The sequence below is a fragment of the Megachile rotundata genome, chromosome 4, assembly GCF_050947335.1.
Source record: "Megachile rotundata isolate GNS110a chromosome 4, iyMegRotu1, whole genome shotgun sequence".
NCBI lineage: Eukaryota > Metazoa > Arthropoda > Insecta > Hymenoptera > Megachilidae > Megachile > Megachile rotundata.
The window spans coordinates 12,707,263-12,732,671 of NC_134986.1; the positions used below are offsets into that span (position 1 = coordinate 12,707,263).

General features: G+C 40.4%; 1 protein-coding gene across 2 annotated transcripts in view; it reads left to right on the plus strand.

Annotated features, from left to right (window-relative positions):
* The window catches only part of N (neurogenic locus Notch protein), a 282,796-nt gene that overhangs the window by 33,880 nt on the left and 223,507 nt on the right, over positions 1–25,409 (plus strand). For both annotated transcript variants that reach the window (XM_012289665.2, XM_076531387.1), the window contains exon 2: positions 12,434–12,512. In XM_012289665.2, the coding sequence (XP_012145055.1) occupies positions 12,434–12,512 (79 nt within the window). The remainder of the gene's footprint in view (positions 1–12,433; positions 12,513–25,409) is intronic.

Genomic DNA, 25,409 nt, shown 5'->3' on the forward strand with positions numbered 1-25,409 from the left:
CATTAACTGGTTCTAACAAGCGTGCAGTAATAAACGATCTTGATTAGCCGTGCACGATATCGCGAATAGAGAACGCATGGTTGCAGTAAAATTCATTGTTTTATTCGAGGAAAAATTAAACTGAACTTTAGGTAAAAATTACGTTGGGCAAGAAATACACTTCATTGATTACGTATCTATGTTTCGGTATAAAAGATATATCATGTTTATGTCGCATATTTGCAACAGAAAGAGGTAGACCGAGAAAATTCAATGAATAATTTAAGATAAGCTTCATCAAAATAACACTTAAGCTCGCCTGTAAGATGTGTTATAAAGGATTTGCATAAATATCCGGTGTCTAGCGATAAGAGTTTCATTGTTCGAAGCAAAGATTGATAATGACCGACAATGTGGCGAGACGTAATGAGTCGGGCAATATTTTGACGAGTGTGAAATTAGCAATGTGGGATCCGCGTTATCGGTGAAGTCGGTGTGGGATTAGCTGAGAAGCGGCTTTCCCTCTAATGCTAAAGTATGAGCAAGGTAACGGGCCAGGATTACACACCGGTGCTTGTACTTGTGTCTAGGTGCTCTGATTTGTTGGCAGCGATACACCGGGGTCGACTGTGTGCCTTAATGGGTTATCATTTATCGCGTTCCATATTTTGCGTTGCTTAGCCGTCGACTGATCGCCGTTAATTTATCGAAGCCTAAGTGATGAAGCACCTGTGCGCGCGTTGCCTGAACGTATCGATTCTTAAAATATTGCCTTATAAATAAGGATAAATACCATCGTGGCTGTAAATGTTTCATTAAATCTATCCTGATTTGAGTGGATAACAGTGATTGATGAATTAATCGCGCACATTTGCATTTTACTCTCATGCATTGAAGAAAACCTGAACATCTAGTACAGTCTTTTTCAATTTCAGGAATTTAACCTTTGTCATGTTCAGATTTATTACGAAGTAAAATTACTTAACACTTTAAGAACATATTAAATTTTTAACTCAACTTTTTAACATAGTCAATTTTTATGCAGAATTGCTAGTTAAAAGTTGGGGCAAATGTGCAATCATTAAAGTCAATATCCTCCATAATGTTTCAGAATAACTGCAAGATGTTAATAATTAAACTACGAATTTTTAATAATTTTAAAGTATCTTTACACGTTCCATACTGATTAATGCTCCTGTTTCGTTGGTATCAATGTTTAATTAATAAATTAGTAGATTCGATTTACTGTATGCTTTTAGTAGTACAAGAAAATTTACGAAGATGAAATTATCCAATTTATATGTAGAAAATATTCTGAAGGATAGATTTGTGGTCAGCGAATTTTGTGTCGCGTCGTATGATTTACGGCGAACTATTAATTTAACAGGAAGAAAAACAAGTACTCGTGCACGTTCGTTCCTTGGACGACGTTAATATTTGCGACGGATAATGCAAGCTGCATTAACTCACCTGGATGTTGCATCGGCTTGATTAACCGTGCAATAATTTCCCGAGGTTACCGAATAACGGATTAATGATTTATCATCATTTCGAGTGTCCACTAGCTTATGCCGAGCTAAGTGTCATAAATCAGTTAACGTTACTTTAGTCTAATTTATGACCGCTGAATGTCCACTGCATTTGGTACATTTCATTTATCTTTAATCAAGTGTTTGCGCAACGTTCGTGAATTAATTCTCCGTATTCTCAAACATTAGTTTCAGGAAGTAATTAATCTGTACACGACCAAAATACGAATTAACATAAGTCGGACTGGATATATCGAGTCTCCTCAGATTTTCTTGTCAGGTTTATTCTACGTTCTGTTGGGATATAATGAATGAACTAAGGTAGTAATGATGATGTACACTTTTAACGTTCATTGCGGAGTAAATTTTGTTTTTCAGAAAATAGGTGAACAAGTATACTTCTATACAAATTTATATTTTCTTAAATTAACAACAATCGTTTGCTTCCAATTTTGAGAAGATCCGAAAAGCATAAGAAAGACGTAGAACTCAGAAAACTTAGAAAGACCCTGACTTAGTCCGACATTAATAAATGTTACTCCACCTTATTCCCGTAAATATTTAACGCGTATATGGTAACTCCAAACATTCTCGTTTACCATTTGTTACGCTGGTTTCGTAATGTAGCCCGGATGAAATTGATCGGTTGTTTCACCTTTCTAACACGTGGCAGAAGGTGTATGTTTTAACGCAAAAACGGAAGATTATACGAATCGAAGGTGCGATAATGATTGTATAAGTACACCTAAGTAAAATCTAACCCCCGACCTCGGAGCAGTGGCCTTTTGAAATGTGAGGTCACGAATAGTAAAAGTGGATCTTCAACTTGTCAAGGGTGGCTACTTCGCACCTGGAGAATCCTTTCTCGAGAAGGGGGTCGTTCATAATTCTGCAGGACTGAATCGCTGTAAATCGCGCTGGTATCTGGCCGGTGTTCTGATATGCTCGCACGTTGCAACCGATTACGTAATCCGAGAGATCGTGACTCGCACTACCCACCTCCATTAATGCACTCTGTTAGGTGTACCTACGGTTAATGTACTGCAGCTGTATGCGCACTGAAACTTTGTTCGAAACGGACATTCTTTGGGACTATGGAATTCTTGAATTGTTCGGTTGGGTCTGTGGAATTTTGGGTTTTTAGGATTTTGCAATTTTGGGATGTTAGTATGTTGGGAGTTTGAGAATTTGAAATTTTAGGGATTTGGGGAATTTGGAATATTGTTAGTTAGGATTTTGACACTTTGAAATTTTTGAAATTTGAATTTTTAAGGTTTTGGAACTTTTGGATTTTGAAGATTAGGGGATTTGGAGATATGAGGATTTTGGGCATTGGAGGATTTTAGAGCTTTCGAATTTTTAAGATTAAATTATTGGCACTTTACAATTTTGGGGATTAAGGATTTTAAGGCTTTGGATTTTTGGAATTTGGGGGTTTAGGTTATTGAGCCTTCAAAAACTTAGAAATTTGGAATTTTTAAGGTTTGCAACTTCAGGATTTTAAGAATCTGAGGACTTTGAGGTTTGGGAGGTTTTGGACCTTTGTAAATTTTCAATTTTAGGATTTGAAGATCTTGAAGTTTTATAATTTTGGTACTTAGGACTTATCGACCTAAGGATTTTCACAGCTTTTGAATTTCAGCATCTTTAAGCTACATCACATTACTTCATGATCTTGAAATTAGTTCAAATTTGAGACCATGAAAAATGGTACACTAAAAGTAAACAAAAAAGTGCTTCAAAACTGAATCTCCATTCAAGAACGTTTGAGAACCCTTGGTTCAGCATCTGTATTCGAAATACCTGATCCCGAAATTGTTAGATCCTGTAACAGTCGATTATGCACCGATCGATGCATTTGGTAGTAGGCGTGGAATGTTTCGAAACGGCAGTGTCTGTCTCATTGGTCACGAAAGGGTTAAACAATTATTGGCCAGTAACCCGACAACGATCTAACTAATCGATACGAGCGTATGTATGGGTTCAGGGACTTAAACTTTGGTTCTTAGAATAGCGTTAAAGGCACGCCCGCATCGCTCCTGATTTATACGTGGGCGTTTCGCGAGGTATCGCAAGCGTTGCCGTAGCGAGAAATCGTCGCCCACGCTGATTGAGAGTACATCCCTCTTTGTCGAAGCTCATCCTCGAAGAGGGAACGAAATACAAGGCTGCGTGCAGAAGGAGAAGGAAATATTGTTCGTGTTGTGCTTGGAGAGGACTCGAGATAGCAATGGCCTGACGGCATTGACACCGTCGTTAGTTCGGCGAAAGATTGGATTTTAGATTTCAATTACGTGCTTTTATCCTTCTTACTCTTGGGTTTTATCGGCGGAGGGGCTTTTAGCTTGTAATGGTAGTGTGAAGTAGCAAAATAGGAGAATGATAATAGAGTATGTTGATATGTTTAGAGAATAAAATAGCGATGTAACAAAATAGTAAAATGATACTGTAATATACTGATGCATTGAGAGGGTAAAATAACGAGCAGCGAGATAGTAGAATGGTAAACAGTATATTTGTGTGCTTGGAGAATAAAGTAGTGAAGTAACAAAATAGTAAAATGATACTATAATATACTGATACATTTGCAGAATAAAATAATGAAGCAGCAAGATAGTAGAATGGTAAACATCGAGTGATAACATAACATTACAATAAATCAGTAAGATATTAAAAAATAAAATAATAGTAATCAAAGACAGTGAAACAGTAATCAAAGCTAGTGAAATGGTAAAATGAACCGGTCAAACAGTACTACAATAAAATAGAGAAACGACAGAAAAAGCGAAATAAGATAAATGACAATTTAAAAGCTAGTACTGAGCACCAGGATATCCAGCTGCGAAATCATTCATCGGTGGCCTATGATGCACTTTCAGCAGCGATTGTGGCTGTAATGTTGCATTTACGCGAATCTATGAATCTTGTCGCGCGTTCGATATCAATGGAATCGCGATGCAAACTCGTTGCCGACATTCGCGAGATCCAGCAACGGCGTAGCATAACTACACGCAATTCCGACAACAAGCGTGATGGCACGCACCCGCACACAGTTGATTCGAATCTCTGATTATATACCACACATTTATTATCACGTTATCGCGTGGTAATGCGGCTTCGTAGGATTCGACGCCTCGTTAGACCACGATGATGTTTGGCTCGGTATTCATTAAGGAGTAGTCGAGTAGCCTCGCGTTCTGTTCCTAGAAAATGATTGAGCGATTAGGGAGATAGGCGAGGCTCTATTCCTTTTTTGGCACTGAAATGACCAACGGGACTTTGTTACTGATCGGTAGTGATGATATCGAATAAATTAACACGGTGACCGTTAGAATGGAACTCTGCAAATTCTGGTGAATTAATTATATTCTCAAAATCTCCAATCTTCTCAAATTCCCAAATCCTCAAATTTCCAATCTTCTCATATTCCCAAATCCTCAAATTTCCAATCTTCTCAAATCCCCAAATCCTCAAATCCTCAAATTTCCAATCTTCTCAAATCTCCAATCATCTCATATCCCCAAATCCTCAAATTTTCAATCTTCTCATATTCCCAAATCCTCAAATTTCCAATCTTCTCAAATCCCCAAATCCTCAAATCTCCAATCTTCTCAAATCCCCAAATCCTCAAATCTCCAATCTTCTCAAATCCCCAAATCCTCAAATCTCCAATCTTCTCAAATCCCCAAATCCTCAAATCTCCAATCTTCTCAAATCCCCAAATCCTCAAATCTCCAATCTTCTCAAATCCCCAAATCCTCAAATTTCCAATCTTCTCAAACCCTCAAATCCTCAAATCCCCAAAATCCTCAAATCCTCAAATCCCCAAATCTCCAAATTCTCAAATTCCTAAGTCCCCAAATCTCCACATACCCAATTCCCAAATTCCGAAATGCTCATATCGCAAACTTGCTGTAACCCGACCCTTCCCCTTTAATATCCTTATGATCCGAGAGATGACGTAAGAGTCCATTCTGTTTCTGCTTTCGCGACAATTTGCACGGAGGTTCCATTATTAGCGCGGGCGCGAATTAATTTCGCGGACAAGCAGGAAGGAAGGCGTAATTCAACGTGGCTTTCTACTGGCGATGCAATTTACTCTGGAATTGAAACAATTAAAGCTATATCTGTTTTTTTCCCCCTCGAACGCCGCGGTTTATTGTGCGAATACGTACGCCTCTAGGGTTCTGTTCAATTTTAGCCCGAAGAGGAAATGCTTGACTGGTTACGACATCCTAATAACTAAAATTTCATTGAATTCTACTAGAATCTGTTTTTAAGCGGGATTCGCTTCCACGCATTGTCACAATTACCATTACTTTCGATTTCTTCTTTTTCTACGCATCAATCATCTTCTTCTCTTAAACACTTGTATCCGGACAAATCATCTTTTTGTCGTCATTTCGCTCGCAAGATGGAATTAGTTTGTGACGTGTAGAACTGGATAAAATATATCATGCGGATAAATCATGTACCTCCCATTTTTAATCATGCTTATACATAAACTTAATAATTTATTCGTTGTAACTGCTTGTAAATTCTTTAGAATATTATTTAAAAATGATTTGCGACTCGCCAACTTAAAACGAAGGTAGCCCGTCTTTTCCAGATTGTAGTGACGTCAGTTCTCTAGTCTTCATCTGAAGGGATCAATTTGAAGGAAAAACTTCAAGGAATATGACCATATTTTTTTTTTTAGTTTAAACCCTATACGCCCCTCATTGAAAGAAACGCAAAAAAATAATTTGTTTAAATTGTTCGATATTTAATAACAAATTGACGGGACTAAAAAAAATATTTTAAAATAGCCCAATCCTTCGTGAATAAAACAAAAAAGAATTTAGCTAAATCGGTCGAGTAGTTACTGAGAAAAAAATTTGTAAGTGAAGCCTATTTTCACAAGAATAGGCAAAAATTGCAAACTTTGATGGCTTGTTATTTCTTAACAAATTCGAAACCGGTAAAATGATGACTTAAACCCCCCCTAATTTCACATGGACTACAACATATTTTGATTAGAGCAAAATCGGAGATGTCCAAATGTATGAATAAATGATGGATAGATAAATGATGGATGACGTCCAAAAGTAATCGGTTTGGCGTGGAATGACCCATGTGCTTTTATATAACAAGGGTCCTATAATTCATGCATTAAATAGAAACATAAACGCAGATATTTCCGCTCAAAATTTAACTCTGATAGCATCCTTCCTCAGCATCAGATTAACAGTGCTTGTCTCTAATCAAACTAACCAATTCGACGGAAATCCTGAGGAATCACACTAAAACCGTTCGTCCTACATAGAAATTACGACGGTGGTCGAAGACGAGGCGTGTGCGTGCACGAGTGTACACGCAACCACGTCAACACGACAACGAAGTGAAACGAAGTCGCGAACCGACAGAGGAAACGGAGGATTTGTCACGAAGGCAGTTTGGTTTAACTGATCTCATCCGTCTTGTCGCGGACGTTGCGACGCTCTGGTACTTGTCTTCGTCGTTGTCGTCGACAACGAAGCGTCGTGGTTCGTTGTGTGCGACGACTCGATTCATCCCTCCTTCTCGCTGTGGATTGAATCGTCTTGCTGATGCTGACTGTCCAATGACACTTAAATGTTTCAATGTTACAGAAGTGTAACTTGTACCTTTTTTGGTTTAACGTGCGAATATTGAATGCTGGGTCATTCTCCAATTTTGAGTTAATTGTGATCTGGTGAGGTGGATATGGGCTGGTAGGTCTTTTTGGGGAAAAATGATGGTATTGGGATTGGTTGAACTATTTTGAAATTTATGGTGTTACAAGTTTAGAGATGTGGAGATTTGGGGGTTTAGGAAATGTGGAGATTTGGTTGTTTGATGATTTGAGGAGATTTAGAGTTTGGAGAAATTTAGAATTTGGAGATTTGAGGATTTGGGAGTGTGAGAATTTGGGAGCTTTGCAACTTGAGAGAGTGAGAATTCTGAAGCTTGAGAATTTGGGAGCTTGGTGACTTGGGAGAGTGAAAATTTGGAAGCTTGAGAATTTGGGAGTATAAGAATTTAGGAATGTGAGAATTTGGGAGCTTGGTGAATTGGGAGAGTGAAAATTTGGAAGCTTGAGAATTTGGGAGTATAAGAATTTAGGAATGTGAGAATTTGGGAGCTTGGTGACTTGGGAGAGTGAGAATTTGGAAGCTTGAGAATTTGGGAGTATAAGAATTTAGGAATGTGAGAATTTGGGAGCTTGGTAACTTGGGAGAGTGAGAATTTGGAAGCTTGAGAATTTGGGGGTGTAAGAATTTGGAGGGTGTGAGAATTTGGGAGCTTGGTAATTTGGAAGAGTGCGAATTCTGAAGCTTGAGAATTTGGGGGTGTGAGAATTAGGGGATGTGAGGATTTGGGAGCTTGGTAACTTGGGAGAGTGTGAGTATTTGGAAATTTGATAATTTGCAATTTAGAAATTTGAAAATTTGAGATTTCACAGAAAGTTGAAGTTTGAGACTTCGAAAGTTGAAGGTCTACTAAGTCGTAAATAATTAAGAAATTTTAATATGTAGAAATCCAACTATAAAATATATAAAAACACCCTACAACATCAGTCTACAATATCAAATTTCCCTACAAATTAATTCTATCCAACAAATCACACAAATATGTGAAATTCATCTCGCTCTGAACAGCGATACAAGTTAATATTTATGAGCCATCGATAGGCATTAACTTCGCAGCTAACTCATGGTCTCCCATTCTGACGTATTTAGCCTTGCGAAAATTTCGAAAGTATAACTGGTGTTCTCGTTCACGATTGCTTCGAATGTACAACGAACCCTATGAATTCTAAGTGCACACGCATGTCACGAGCGACACGACACATCGTTGCGTGTTGATGTCTGTAAGTCGAGAAATGTGTGCCATTAAGATGACATTTACAAACGTTAGAACGACTTTCTGCGTCCCACGCGACACCATACAGAGTTCTGATCGTTATGTCACGTGCTTTATTCTGGTAACATCCTTTTTTTATATGCGTGCCGGTATTAATTATGGGCGTTATGCTGATCGATACATCCTTGTGTCGTGTGTTACGAAACTTCTAGCCTGTTTTAACGTGTTAGGTTATGGCGGAGAAAAGGTAATTGGAGTTGAGAGGATTTTTGTTCATATGGAGAGTCATTTCTTTGTGGGATGAGATTTCTTTGTGATTATGTATTGTGTTGTAGAAGGTTGTTATTTGTAAGGTAGAGCAAGGAGAACTTGGGGTCTTTGAGAATGTGGGGATTTTAGGAAGTTTTAGGATTTCTGGGTTTTGGAACTTTGAGAATGTGGAATTCTAGAATTTTGCCACTTTGGAACCTTTGGTAATTTGGGGTTTTGGAATTTTAGGAATTTTACAATTTGGGGTTTTGAGGTTTCAGGACTTTGGGAATTTGTGAATTTGCGACTCCAAAAATTTGGGATTTCAGAATTTTGGTACTTTAGAACCTTTAAAAATTAAAGATGTTGAGACTTCCGGACCTTGAGAGTTAGCATTGTTCAGACTTCAAAACTTTGAGGATTTTAGAACGTTGGACCTTTAGAATTTTTACAATTTAACATTTTTTATCATTACTTCTAGACTTCCAAGATTTAGAATTTCAAAACATTTTGACATCAAAGTTACTGAATTTTCGAACCTTAAAATCCATAAACTTTGTCATCATAAAAATCTCAGAACTTTGAAATTCTAAAACTTATCAAGTCTAACAATAATTCAACTCCCAACATCAATGAATCACCCAGCAATTCAGACCATAAGCTTTGAGTTACACCATTAGCGTCATTAACCGGAACTTTCCTGTCATCGAATCATGCCAGACTTCCTGTATGTTTCAAAATCCTTCATTCGATATGCAACAACTTAATATCGCATAGAATTGCAGGAACGAAGGTCGCGACAAGGTAGAGTTGTGTTTCAAAGTACTCTGATAAACTATCAGGTACATTAAGCTGGTCTTGTTGCCCCCTCCTTTTCTCTCTATGTTAAACAGTTATTTGCTACGTTATTACATCTACGCTGGTGTGCGCGTTAGTTGCTCGGTGTGTAGTTTATGCCTAGCAGGGCACGTTAATCGAGTTTTAAACACACGTTTTCTAAGTGTGTGATTTAGCGGGAATGTTATTCGTGGTTCGACATTAATGATTCCGACGAAAAGGAATATATTAAAGGTAAGGTATACAAATGTATGCACGGATAGGATATCGTGCAGGTCCTTATGCAGGAAGGAACATACATACGAAGCACTTAACTAAAGCAACGATACCCGGATAATCGTATTAGTTCCATTTATTTTAATGTCAGATCTCATTATTGCAGGAAGATTTTATCGGCTTTAACCGATTGAACACTGGAGTTACACTGCGCGAATGTTTATAATTTAAACTTACTTGCGGAAGATAGGTACTTCGTCTTATCAAATGCTGGATAAATACATATTTCAAGGAGTTTAAGTATACTCATGGCGAATACAAAAATAGCGTAACACGATTTTGTAATACGATTAACAAAAGTATAATTACATTTCATGTTACGAAGGTGTATCAGGTGTCGATATTGGATGACCCATTATTATTTATAAAAGAACAAACGTCATGGACTCATTACCACATCAAATGCCTCAATCTCAACTAGTCAGCGGAACCTGTTATAAGCTAACTGGCTCAGTAAAAATAAATTTTCCCAGTTATCACCCTTGACTGTTCACCTAACCATAGAAGCTACAAATCTTGAAAACATTCATAAGCATTTTGAAAGTCACTCGTATCAATAAAATTCTGTGAATCCGTCTCAGAAATGTATTCACCATCACTCGGAATTAAATACAGAGTGTCTCGTAATTAGTGTAGCTCCCTGAAATGGGGGGTAGTTGACGTGATTTTGAATAAGATTTCCCTTTGCAAAAATGGGGTTTGAAGCTTCGTTTATGAATTATTAAGGAAAAATACGGACCGATCAGAGCGCGAGGATTACACATGCGCAGACGCGAGAGCGGCAGCTTCGGATAACGCGTAGTTATCCAACGTGTGGTAATCCAACGCGTAGTAATGTAACGCGTGGTAATCCTACGCGTAGTAATCCAACGCGTAGTAATACAGCGTGTGGATATCCAACGCGTAGTAATCTAGCGCGTGCATATTCAACGCGTAATAATGCAACGCGTGGTAATTCAACGCGTAATAATGCAGCGCGTGGTAATTCTAAGCGTAGGAATCTAATGCGTCGTAATCTAACGCGTAGTAATCCAGCGTGTGGATATCCAACGCGTTGTAATCCAGCGCGTGGATATTTAACGCGTAGGAATTCAACGCGTAATAATGCAACGCGTGGTAATTCAACGCGTAATAATGCAGCGCGTGGTAATTCTAAGCGTAGTAATCTAACACGTAGTAATCTAGCTTGTGGATATCCAACGCGTAGTAATCCAGCGCGTGGATATTCAACGCGTAGTAGTCTAACGCATAGTAATGCAACGTGTGGTAATTCTAAGCGTAGGAATCTAACGCGTGGTAATCTAACGTGTAGTTAACCAACGCGTAGTAATCCAACACGTAAAAATCCCCGCGCTCTGATCGCCACCCTGTACATTATACATAATCCACATACATTGTACATCATACCTAAACGTTTGCAATCTCTTAATATCCTATTATACAAAAAGCGTCTATGCGATGGAATATATAGCATGAAAATGAAAATCAGAGTAGAGGAAGTATCGAGCTGGAATGAAATGCGATGTGGTATAAACTCGGAAGGTTTTTCGATGGCTGTTATATTAGCAAAGGTCCCTTGTTTACTTGAGGGTTCTCTGTCTTGCACGTGCGTCACTTGCACGTGCAAGCGTTCGACTCGTGTGAAATTATTCAAGCCAAGGTTCCGGCAATGGTTAAGCAGGATGTGCGCGGGTGGTTCAGTCGATCGTCTGATCTCTAGTTAGGTCGCGCTTACACCCGAAGTGCTAAGGGTCTTCGATATTTTCGCTCCCTTAAAGGTGCCACCTTTTTCTCTCCCTCGTCCTATCCTTATCTCTCTGTATACCTTCAAGGGGGGATACACGAAAGTTCACTTTGCACGGCGTGTCAAAGGTTCCCCCGGGATTCACCGTAACCCGCTGCCTTCTCAGTTCTCCAACTTTAATTGCTAGCACGATAAACGATCCTCGGGTTTACCCTTTTCAAGTTATGTTCGTCCGAGAAACGGAAATCGTAGATTTTCGACGTTTGTAAATTCTTTGGAAATATGCACCCTGGGTAGGGTAGATGCAACCCTTATTGACTCATGTTGTGTCAGGGATGTTGTATCAGCACATACTGTTGTATTAGGGATTTTCGAATTTCTGTATTTTTATAATATGAGAGTAATAAATTCTCAAATTCTTAATTTTTGAATATTCAAATTTCTGAATTTTCTTTGATTTTCCAGGTTTCCAAATTTCTCAAATTCCAAATTCCTCAAATCTCAAGTTTTCCAATCTCTAATTCCCCAAATTTCCCAATTTCCGAATTCACCAAATTCCCCAAATTCCCCAAATTCCAAATTCTCCAGGTCCAAAATTTCCCAAATCCCAAATTCCCCAAATTCCTCAATTCCCGAATTCTTCAAATCCCCCAAATTCCAAATTCCCCAAATCTCAATTTTGCCCAAATCCCAATTTCCCCAAATCCCAATTTCCCCAAATCCCAATTTCCCCAAATTCCAATTTCCCCAAATTCCAATTTCCCCAAATCCCAAATTCCACAAATTCTCCGATTCCTGAATTCTCCAAATTCCCTAAATTCCAAATTCCCTAAATCCCAATTTCCCCAAATTCCAAATTCTTCAAATCCCAAATATCCCAAATCCCATATTCTCAAAAAAGTATAGTTTTCTATTGAACATAAAATTAACTCGTTCGATTTTGTGATTGTTACAGGTTTCGTGTCGTGCTCGCCGAGTCCCTGCAAGAACGGAGGAGTCTGCGTGTCGTCACCGCGCGGCGAGTCGCATTGCAAGTGAGTAGCAAATGCATTCCATTCCGTTCTCATTATCGTAATTACGGCGTTGTTGTATCCTGGTCGCCGTTTCACGGATCAGCCGTTGTTTGACGTGCGTGTCATGGGATTGCGCGCGAAACGACCGGGTTCAGCTGCTCTGCAAACGACCAACCGAGTTATTATTTCGCCTTCTTGGTGATCGACCGCTAAGAAGGGGGAAAAGGGGTTAAAACGGGAGAGAGACAAATCGGGGGGATGAAAGAGGGAAAAGGTAAATGCGAGAGAACCGGACGTTCCGTTGCCTCCCACGCGTACAGGATAAGAAATACAGGAAAATACCGGGAAAAGAGAGGAAGTTTACTTGAGATATTCTCATTTGCAAATGGGGAAAAAAGTATCTTCTTAGCTAATTTTTCTTCTTGGCACAATTTTAGTTTGATAGGAATTGTTCTTTTGGGGTATGATTATGGTATATTTATTTCACTGTTTAATATCTTTTATTGAAAAAAGTATTAGTATTAGTATTAGCACACTAAGGTAGTGTGTACTTAATTTAAAACACATTTTTCAAATCTTAGAGAACAAATGAATAACACAGAAAGAGTAGTAGTTGAACATGGTATTAATATTTGTGTCATTAAGCGATGTAGAAATTCAGAATTTTTTATATGTAGAAATCTATAAATATTGGAATTTTAAACATTCGTTGGTACGTCCATGTATTGTCCGCGGGCAAAGTTGTCTTACGCCGGTTTAGACTGCTGGTCGTCTCCTTATTTATGGGCATAAATAACGCGTTTCTGATTTCGAGGCTCGAACTCGCATCCATAGGACGTAATACCAACAGAATGGCGTGGGATGGTACCGGAATGGGATGGAACGAGATGGGCCGGGATCCGGTAATAGCGGTAATAGTCATCAGTCGTGACCCGGCGACGCATCTAAATTACCTTTATCTCCGACTCTCGTAGGTTTCACTTTTGCATCAATCAGTTCGACACCTCCGTTAGCACTGACCATAGTTATGCAAATCGTACTTTCCGAAAATTTAGGAACTAGACGTGTTCAGCCATATTCCTACTTTCTCTATTACACGATATGTCTGAACCCTTTGTTGTTTTTTATAACTAATTATAATTATTCAATGTAATCATAGAAAAATGTCTAAAAGACTTCTCTGTATTTTACGAGTCAAATTTAAATAAAATTAATTTAATTTTTTTATCTTTAATGTTAAGAACAATTTAAAAAATTTTTGTATAAATTTTTCTCAATGAAATTATTTTGGCAAACTTTAATTCCGTAGTTGCTGTCTAGACTTTATTTTAATCATTTCTTTGACACCACGATAACAGACAAAATCTTTTGTATCCGATACTTACAGATTCATAGCCCACTTTTTGCATATTTCCCAAAGTTATCACAACAATAGTCGAGCACGTTCGTCACATCGAGCATACAATTTCGGTGTTCATATTCTGAGCCCCCGCATAAAATGACCATAATCCAATACAATAACAAATTTGGCTAGTGCCACTTGACAATACGGTGAATTAAAGCTGCCGCTAACGGATGATGGATCCTGCACAATGAAGCAGAAACCACCCCTCGGGTGATCACGCTCGCGCACGTACGCGTGCTCGTGTGTCCACTAAAGACACACACGTGTCCCTCGCGGCCATCGCACACGGGATATGCACTTGCACAGTTACATGTTTACGTGGATGCGTTTATGCCGTGCGTTCAAATGCATCGCGCGTAGACAGGTCACGTGTGCCAGCACGTGACCCCCATAGATTTCGGATCGGAACCGAACACCTCTTCATGCGGGAAGGGTTCTTTCACGCAGAAAAATAATATTGTTTTTCCATTTCGATATTTTCCTCTCTAGTTCCTATCGATTTTTTCCAGTATTCTGTATTTTTCAAACTTTTTATTATCAGCGTGCTTTAATGGCGATTCTCGATATTTACGACATCGGAGTAAAAGTCACGAGGTTTCCAGTTTTTTGCAGTCGATTAGGGGAAGGTTTTCGGTTAAAGTATCCAGGGAACTCTTTCCGTTTGTGCACAGCTGTGACCAACCCCGGAAACCTCACCACCCCTGTAGACTCGTATCGTGCAAGGGTTCGTCGAACGGAGCAGCATATGCAGGATTATGGACGACAACGTGCACGCATCCCCTCCGAGTCATAGGGTGCTTTTGTACGAGCGTGTGCGTTTGTATCTTGCACGGGTTGACGGTTTCTTTCAAAGAATTATTTTAACCCTGACCGACGAAGGGTCGTTCGTGCATGCAAGTACAAGAAATTCACGTTGTACCCTTGTTACAATTATCGCACGTTTGCGTGTCATCCATGTTGTCCCTCCTCGAAAGGGGTGGTCATCGGCAGACGTAGAACTAATTTAACCTTGTACCTGCATTTCATTCCGCAGCTGTTGATCGCAGTTCAAATAATTTACTTAAAATTGTCTTCAAAATTTAATATAGGTGTTATTCTGCGATAAGTTAAGTCAATGTTATATTTAGTGCACAAATGTTAACAGCATTGTTGAAGGAATTTAGACTCCTTTTATTAATAGTCAGCTTACCGAATGATTTGTGAAGGTAAATTTGGAAAAATTTTCGAGTTCACATCTCCCGTGATCAAATCAGATTAGATGCTCTACATTGTTCTTGTTCAAAAGAAACCTACGTTACAACCTACTGTACACAGTGGTCGATGAACGCCAATGATAGGGAGTCTCGAATCGCGTCGATCTCGGCCAAATTGTTCTTCCACATGCATCCACAAGGTGTACGTGTGTGCACACGGATAGGCGAAGAACGAAATGCTTTCGGAGCGTACGACAACGCACCGTGATGCGGTCACCACAGGATGCCCACGAAGAAAAAGAAGAGATATTTTGACAGTGCCCAGCAACCTTCGTCATCCTGCGTCGATCGTCGTGTCGTGTCTCCGCCAAGTTCGTTCACTTATAGAACAAAGGCCATCACGCTTCGACTTCGTGATTTATCTTCGTACGAGGAGAAACCTTCCCTTTAATTCTGAATAATATCGTGTACGGTTGATCGGATTTTTATTGCATCGTTCGACGTAACGTGTCGGACGGATAACTTTGCAAAGCGAACGTGAAACATTTCGCGACAGAACAGATGGCAATGATTGCCGCTAATGGTGGCCATCAATTCGCGGCGTGCTCGGGCACTTGGAAGCCGCTCGTTGGACGAATGGTAGGAACCACGGGAAGATTTGTGACGTCGAAAGTCGACGGAAGTATTTCTATTTAAATTCCAACCGAGAACGCGCGAAAAAGAAATATTCACCCTTGACTTGTTCGCGCACCCTAAAAACTATGAACGGTTCGTGCGAGTAGAAAGGGACCGATACTTTTTCAATAGCGATGGACATTGAATAGTATATCTTATATTAGTAATTCTCAAATTTCTATAGAATTTCTATGGAAGATTCGGAAATTGCAGAATTGGAGGCAAGTGGAAGACAAGGTTGTTACCCATTCCCATAACCAAATTCCATCCGAAACTTTCACATTTGAGCTCCAGTGCCTGGCCTATAATTAACGAGCCCAAATTAGAGCCTTTTCGAGCGGGGCTAGAGGCGTTTCGCTAGCGTCACCTCTCTATTTGCATGGCCGATCACCCAGATATTGAGCACCCCTGAAGGAATAACTCCGTGCCGCGGGGCCTTGGATCGTGCGCGCTCGGCCGTGATCGGGGATCCTCGCCCAGACGTCGCAAGAGGGACGAAGAGAAACGATTTGGGCCCAGGAGCGAGGCTTCTTTTCTCGCGTGCGCGTGTGCGAAGAAAGAAGAGGCAAATCAGAGAACGTTCAGGAAAGCGAGAAAGAACGAGCATAGAGAAGGGCTGGGCTTCGTGGAGCAACAGAGAAAGAGGGGACAGTGTCTGAACGCGAGCGCGCGTTCCCACGCCCGCCGCGCATGCGCCGAGTATCCTGGCCCCTCGGGGACCCCTCGGCTCCCTCCGGGAGTAATCGGTTCTCTTGCACTTCCACTCCTCTCTCTTTCCAGCGGGATGTCGACGTGCTGCCCTCTTCGTCCTTCTGCGACCACGTACCTCCTTCTCCCGCATCGGTCATTCTGACTCTGTTTCTCGTTTCGTTCTTCCCTCTCTCTTCTTCGTTCTTCCTTTCTCCCTCGTTCTTTCTCTCTCTCTCTCTCCCTCCAGACATCCGCATAGATTCAAGTGCGGACGTCTGCCGCTCTTTCTCTCCGCCACGTTCTTTCTCCGTACACCTCGTCCGCAAACAATATTCGTTTCCACCACTTGTCTCGACAGCGGTCGGCTCCCTCGGCCGCAACGTTCACCTTCTCCTTCCACTTCTTTCGCTTAGCAATAAGCTGCTCTAATTATCTTCGACCTGTTTGTCAGCGGATGCCGCCGATGTAAAGTGACATCGGTCCCGATTGAACGCGCCGCGTCCCTTTGTCCGTCGCCTTTTTTGCTCTTCTTTTCGCGGTGGTAGGTTGTAGGTGGTATGTCCTTTCAAAAATAATATATGCGTTTTACTTTCACGGCTATTACATAAAAAAGTGTAGCGTAATTCCATCGGTAATTGACAACCGATTTTTCACGCTTTTTTCTCCGTGCTAATAATTTTTACTTTCCCAATCATTTTATGAGAAATGTAATTACTTTTTTATTATATAAAGAATTTAACAAGAGAAAGTATTTAAATGTAAAATTTGGTCATTTTTCGCGACGAGAAGCTGTTGCATTTCGAAACTTTCTACGGAAGGAAACGGTACTGATGGATGATTCCTAGAAAAGGTGCTTCAAGTAAGAAACAATCGAAGAAATGTTTGCAGAGGAGAACGCAAAGATTGCGGTCCGTGGAAGCAAAGGAGCCCAGAGTGTTTAGGAAGGCAAATTTAAAAGAAACGCGAGACCACGGAGCAGAATAAGAGAGCGGTACGCGAGATGTTTGCAGAACCTCCAGAACCCTTCGGAACGTGTTATTTGCGAATACCTACAAGACGGTTTGACTTGTTCTCGTGAGAAGACGAGCTTACGGAGCTTGCAACTATTCCTAGCAGAAAGGTAACAAGAGTCAGAAGTGCCCAATCAAACCGATAGACATTGGCGTAACTAGTCTCGGTACTGATCTCCTTCAAGAATATTCGACGCGTGGCTATTTCGTAGAGATTTAATGTTTGGTGATTTAACTGGTGGCGATATAAGGAGAGGAGACTTTACGGGTAGTGATGTAATGCGTGGTGACAACGTGTGGAGATCTAATGCTTGGTGATACAACACGTAAAGATCTAATGCGTTGAGATTTAATGTGTAAAGATCTAACGTGTAGAATTTTATCGTGTGGAGATCTAATGCATGGAGTTCTAACGCGTGGGTATCTAACGTGTAGAAATCTAACGCGTGGATATCTAACGCATAGAAATCTAGCATGTGGATATCTAACGCGTAGAAATCTAACGGGTGGATATTTAATGCATAGAAATCTAACGCGTGGATATCTAACGCTTGGAGTTCCAACGCGTAGAACTATAACGCGTGGGTATCTAACGCTTAGAAATCTAACGCGTGGATGTCAAACGCGTGGATAACTAACGCGTCGATATCTAACGCGTGGATATCTAACGTTTAGAGTTCCAACGCATAGAAATATAACGCGTGGGTATCTAACGCGTGGATACCTAACGCGTGGATATCTAACGCGTGGATATCTAACTCGTAGAAATCTAACGTGTCGATATCTAACGCATGGGAATCTAACGCGTCGACATCTAATGCGTGGATATCTAAAGCTTGGAGTTTCAACGCGTGAAGATCTATCGCGTGGATATTCAAAGCGTAGAAATCTAACGCATGACTGTTCCATGCGTGGAAATCTAACGCACAACAATTCAACGCTTAGTTATTCCACACATGAAGATCCAACATGTGGAGATCCAACACGTGGCGACTCGATGCGTGGTGATATAACGCGTGGAAGTCTAATGCATTATTTCACACGTAAAAATCTGACACGTGGTAATCTAATGTATCGTGATCCAACGTGAGGAAATTTAACGCATGCTTATCCCACACGTGGTGATTCAACGCGCAGTAATTACAACGCGTGGTGATCCAACAATCCAGCGCGTGACGTAACGCATGGCCATACAACGTACGGCGATATAGATTCTCAGACAAAAATCCTAGTTACGCCAATGTCGATAGGCCTGCGGGTGGTTCTGACTCACTCCCTCGTGTCGAATCATCGAAGCCCGGAGGCCTGTTTGTTTTAGCGCAACAAGCAATTAAATGATCATGGCTCAAATTCACGAAAGCATTAGTTCCACCGGAAGATACTGCTATTTCGCGGGTAATCACTTGTCTGTTCACAAAGATAAGTTCCGCTCGTCCGAAGCCTTTATTCCTTTCGACTCGTCTCGTTTATTGCTTCAGATCCACATCAGTTTCTTCTTGCGGTTGTTGAACTTTACTTTTCGTGGTCCATTTACTCTGTACATTACCTTCAAGTCGTCAATAAACCTAATTCATTTTGAACCAATGGACCGAGTCCTGCGCTTTGGGATGCGAAGTGGTGCAGGGAGAAAAATGAACAATCTGCTTCAATTTGTTACTTTTTTGTGAAACAGTTTATTGTTGGATTAGCTATCATTGATCGTGATTATATGTAGGTTTCATGGCAAGTTAAGATCAGAATTATATTTCAAACTACTGTGTGATATTTTGCACTTCTATGAATAACAACGTTAATTACCCACGAAGAATATATCATTGTTTAAGCTTCTACTCGTTAAAGATGTCAAATTCTCATAAGTAGAACACGTGAAAGGGCGTATAATTATTACATTAACTGCATTACTGATTCATATGCACAAATGAAGAACCAAGGACCATTCTGTGTCAGCAACAGAAACAAGAAATGCCATCTTAGCCCACTCTCATCCTCATACAAAAATGTGAAGTACTAGAATGTCCGTTGTTAACCATTGATAGCTCCATGTCACAGTAGCGTTTCGAACAGTCCGATACAAGTTACCCGTCACACAGTCTCGTCGTTAGACATTCGACGTCGTCGTCGACGTATAATGAAGCTCCTGCAAACGGAACCGTTGCGGTCTCGCACCGACATGCTGATTACCAACGCGAATATTGTCGTACAGTAATGGGTTTGTTCGTAGAAACGTGGACAGTAGAATCGTCGAAGGAAAAAATGATTATTTAGCGCCAATTAGAAGCGGACGCCTAACGATTCGAACGACCGGTGTAATCCTCCCTTTTGTTTTTCTATCGTATGACCACCGTATTCCCGATGCGAGCGTTCGTCTTCCTGGACAACGGATCGTACAACTTTGACTCGATGGAACTGAATAACCAACTCTGTCGAAGTTGACTAGGGACGTGACTCGTTATTTATCTTCGCGCAGAGTTCTGTGTACAGACGTGGAGGGTTAACGTTCGGGAAACATTGTGCATACTAATTGCGTTACTTTTTCATGTTGGCGTGTGTTCGATTAGTATTGGTATATTCTGTCTATTGTAATAAATCAGGTGTCTGGAAGTCCGAGTTCATAAATTCCCAGATTTCCAAATTGATAGGTCTTCAAAACAAGGATCAGAAATGTAACAATTCAACTGGAGTATCTTCGAGTTTTTGTAAATTGAGGACATGGGAGTTTCAGGATATATGAATCCAGAAATGTGGAGATTTAGGGACATAGGAATGTAAAAATGTAGAGATACATCTCAATACAACACTTACATATGTGTTCCATACATGCTATTGTATATACATAGCATATATGAAATTTTAACTTGTAAGACGATAAGTAAGATTTCAATATTCCCTATAAGTCTCGATTGCATTTATAAATTAGAACCTGCGAGCAAGCGTTCAAAATGTATAATCATACGAGCGGATATAAGCTAAGCTCGGTACCTTCCGGTAGATCTAATACGTTAAAATTTCCGTTGAACCCGAGCCGGGTGTTGAAGTCCCGTTGGTCGGCGTTCAACGATTGCCTCAACTTGAGCTGGTGATTACTCGGTTAACAAGAAAGTATCGCTTCGCGAAGATAAATTTCTTCCCCGTACGCCTGTAGTCACACCCGTTCTCTTCGTCTGTGCAAGGCCTGCGGTAGCAACGTTCTCCTCTTGCCGCGTTTTATAAATCTGCACGCCCTACATCTTGAAATGTCCGTTACACGTCTTCGTACACGCGGTCAGTATGTATTTACAAGCTTTTTACCTTGAACATACGCGATCTTTATGCCGTGGATACGGAACGGTTTCCGAGCGCGCAGAAATCGCGCGCCGATAGAGAAAGAGGACGAAGGCGAGGGCGAGCTAAAGGATCGGCTTTTAATTACGATCGGTGCGCGCGTGTTCAACAGACCCGAACGAGAAAAATAACTAGTGCCTCTCCTTTCTGGCGAGCCACGCGAATTTTATTCCTGTCGTCGTGCGCGCATACACGCGCGCTATTAATGACCCGCGTTAAGATATATCGATGTGCCGGCAACTTCTGCATCGGTTCCTCATAGGTACAACGAAACCAGAGATTAAGCGGTTTAATCGTTCGATTAATTACTGGACGATATGAATGAATGATTAAGCACCGTATTAACTCCTGAACGATCAACCACCGAACAGCGTCGCGGGCGGTTGATGCAACACCCATTTTCAACCATAATCAAACTTTCAGTACCTGCCTGAGCATTCAATTCTTCACAGTATTACTCACTCTCGCCGATTTAATAGGATAGAAAATTTCAGCGAATTCTTGGGATAAAACATTTACTCCTTATTCTATTTATACATGTTGGATAGGGGTAGGTTTTTACTTATGTAAATGTTATTTGTAGGAAAAATGAATTAAAGTTGTGCGGATCAAACGAAATTTCTTTAGGTGATGTTTTAGTGTCTAAAGCGACTTTTGATTTCTTATATTAACATGAAAATATATGGTTTGCTCCATAACGAAATAGTACATACATTTCTTTTTAAACACAATCCTAAAAAATTCATTGTCAGACTCTTTATCAGTTGGTGAATAAAATACATGTACACAAAATCTTCAAACTTTGTCACGATGAAAGTAGTCACTAATTGCTATGATTTTATTTTATGCCTGTTATCTTCGTTTATACACTGGTTACTGCTTATGACATGAATTATAAACCATACAAATTCTTCGTTCCTATATATAACTTTGATAACTCCCAACGAAATACCTCAGAAAATCTTGAATCAAATAAAAGTAATGATCTCGAATATAGCTTTGCTAATATCGAGTATTTAACTAGCCTTGGCGTTGACTGGTCATGAGGGTCAATTAGAGTCCCAGTATGGGGTTGTAATTATACCTGTCGTGTCTAGGCAGCGTAGTGATAAAATTTACCGATGATAACAACGATATATTCTTCTTTGAACGTAGATTTGCATCGTGTGGCATTGCGAGCATGAAATTCTTAGCTGAATGAGCGGCAAGAAAAAATTAATCAAGGAAACTGTAAATTACGCATAGTTGGTGATCCGGTATACCTTGAAGCAATGGGAAAGTGAAATGGAGTGCAGTCGTTTCGAAAACACTTGAGACGATATTTCCTTAGTCGCGTTTTGAGTAAGCTAGGAAATATTTGTCGAATAACCAGTTATGCTATTGTACGCGTGCAAGGTTTGTCGATTGCTACTTTTATAACAATTCTTGTCATGATAGCAGTGAAATTCAATGTATCGATGCAGATTTTACATATTTTTATTTCTGAGCTATATTTCATCAGATGAATTTTTAAATTTTACTTCTTCAAGATTCCCATGTTTTTAAATTTACAAATTCACGATCGGTATTTTTAGATTTCCAAATTCTCTAATTCTGAAGTGTTAAAATTTCCAAATTTCAAATTGATTAAATTCTTGAATCTCCAAAGAGTCACTTGGTCATCCCGACGTAGATAAATTCAAAGTATCGCATAGAAAAATCGGAGTTACGCCAATGTCTGCTCGTAAACCAGTTTAGAAAGCAAGTCCGAACGCGATCGGTGAACGACATCGAAGGCAATTGGTTGCTGGCGACGCTCGACGGGTAATAATTACCGGCGGTCGATAAACAGTGCCGATTTTCTCGGCGAGAGCCACCATCTCGCGCAAGCTATCCTACTAATCACCACATGTTTCTTGATGCTCCAGTTAGGTAGTCCCCCAAAGTCCTTACGATCCGCAACCACCTGCGATGTAATAGCAGCCTCCCGTTGCTCCCTCTTCTCCGTCGGTAATATCTTGACACCGTCGGGCAAAGTGCCCTGTGCGCAGCTGCGTAGATCCGGCAGGGGCACAGCTTCCACGCGTTCATAGTGGTGGCAAATGCTCAACCGAGGACCCCCAAGATCAGGGATCACCGGTTTCTATGTATGCCAACCGAGGATGGGCCGCTCATCGAACTACCCACCTTTATGTATTCATGCGCATAGTTGTGTTCCACTCGCATGGCACAAGAGCACCGTGTGCCACGGTGGTGTTTAAGAGCGAAGGAACGCTGATTATACGGCTCTAACGCCTCCAGCTACGGCCTGCATGTTAAGCCTCCTTCTCCCGCACCTCCCATGATTAGGGACGATCTCCCTGGCCATTCTTTCTCTTTCTTTTCGAACCTACGACCCTGATCGTGTATCCTGTTGCTTTTGTCTATTCGATGGCCTGTCTCCCGTTTCCTTTTTGCTTCAGCCTCATGAGACGGCAGATCTTACCTGTAATAATTCTTTTTGTTTCCCGCGACATGTGCTATTATAGTTTTTATCGAACGCTACTTTTCTCGAGACATGCTAATGATTTTGACTTCGTTAATGTTAGAGGTGATTGTTTTGAGCTGACATTCGTTATTAATACTGTGTAGTCGAGGGAGACTTAACAAACGATCCGATATTAGCGCTTTCACGTCGAAGAAGGATCGAGAGCAAGACACACGCAACAGTCGGTCCGAGGGTTACTTTCATCGACTTGGAACGAGAATCGTAGCCGAGGGTCTGCAAAGTCCATTTGTTATTCCGCCCCTGGTCGAGAGCAGCTTTTCTTCAGCTGCATACATAGCTAGGGTCTCTCTTTGAGTCGTGTTTTTCTTCCTCTCCGCTGTAGCTCGGACCTTTAGCGCAAAAAGCAACGTCTAACCCCGCTCGTAATGATATTCATTTGCGAGACCCTTGGTGGATATAAATTAATGAACGCGTTCCTCTGTGTTTTGTTTTATTGCGCACATTGTTTTGTTCTCTGCATACGTTAAATCACCGATAACGAGCGACGAGTCCTTACGCCATATCCGACCGGTAATTACACGGGGTTATCATCTTCTTCTGGTCACGGACATCGCGTGGTAACACTGTATACGGAATGGTAGCTTGTAAATTAATTTTCTCTTGTCCGACCAGTTGATTACACCGCGGACGAAACTAGCTCGGTATCTGTTCAAGTAAAATTAACACCACCGTGGCTGAAGCAAATCGAACCAGATAATGCGTATCTATGATCAAGTATTGTGGCGCGATCACACCCGCAATTAAGAAGCCAAAGAGATACCGAGTTTCCTCCGAGATTGTTCTACAAGTCGTCGCGATAAGCGCGTTGCTTTAATTAGGAAAAATTCCTCGATTACCAGACTCGTTCTATCGGGAGCAATATTCGAAATCAACGGGTTCGCACAAAGTTACAAGGTTATAGACCGGACTGAAATTCCAGGAAACCCTTCATTCATCTTTCGTGACTAGCTCGGCCCGTTTACCCTCTTAACGGTTCGTGCCTTTTCCTTTGTTTCAGTAAAAATAAACCGCTTTTTCATTTGGTGTATTTGATTTTAATTCTTTATTCCCCGTTTTGCTTAAATTGCAAAGTTTACTGATTTTAATTTTGTGGCAAAGAAATTGAACGGCACTTCATGTATTTGAATGAATGTTGTCAATTATTTACTTGAATTATTATCATTTTTATTTAAAAGACCTAATAAAATTGATAAACGAAATTTTGTTTTCTGATAATAAATTTGTTACCAACGAGTGTTAGAAGATGCAAGTATACGTGTCGATGCATAGAGACTGAAAGGTATCTAGAGTGTATCGAGATCCATGATTGTATGGCGTGAATCACGTTGAAAGAAGCAGGTTTTCGAGACTGTACACGGTGTATTCGCCTCAGGCTCTGTCTCGCATACCTGAAGAAGAACCTGCGGCCCCGCCGTGTTATTAAAGAACCGGAGGGTCTCCGCTTCTTCCTCTTGCTCCTCTTCTTCTCCTACCGTATCGTTCCGTGCTGTTGATGCTTCTCTGTGTTGAAGCGTACAATTCTATACCGCGAATCTTATTTTTTTATCTCCTCCATTATAGATTATTATTTTCTGCCTCGTACTTTCGCGTGGACGTTGATGGCTGATGGATTTGCAAAATCTGTCTTACTTCTGCGATAGAAACACGACCACTGGCAATTTTATTTGCATTTATAATATAATTACATATTAGGTACCTTAACATTACCTGTATATTTTATGACCAATGGCAAATGTTTAATCATTACTATGTGTAAGTATTTTTGTTTATATATTCAGTTAAAATTAGTTGCAGTTAACATTTTTAACCCTTTGGTCCATATCGAGTCATGTGGATATTATAGTAAAAATACAAATCCAAACATTTGTAAGATGACTAAGGTTGGAGTTCAATACTTCCTTAAACTTGAAGTTTCAGGTTCCTTATCATTTCAAGTTTTCTTATTTGTTTTTCAGTAATAATTAGATGTGGCAACTATCGAAAAAATCATGGGCTAAGGGGTTACTTCACTTCATCTTGAATGTGTGAATAAATCCTGCAACCTAAATACTGTGTCTTATGGTCCAAACTTATATTTTTATAGTTTTATTCAGAACC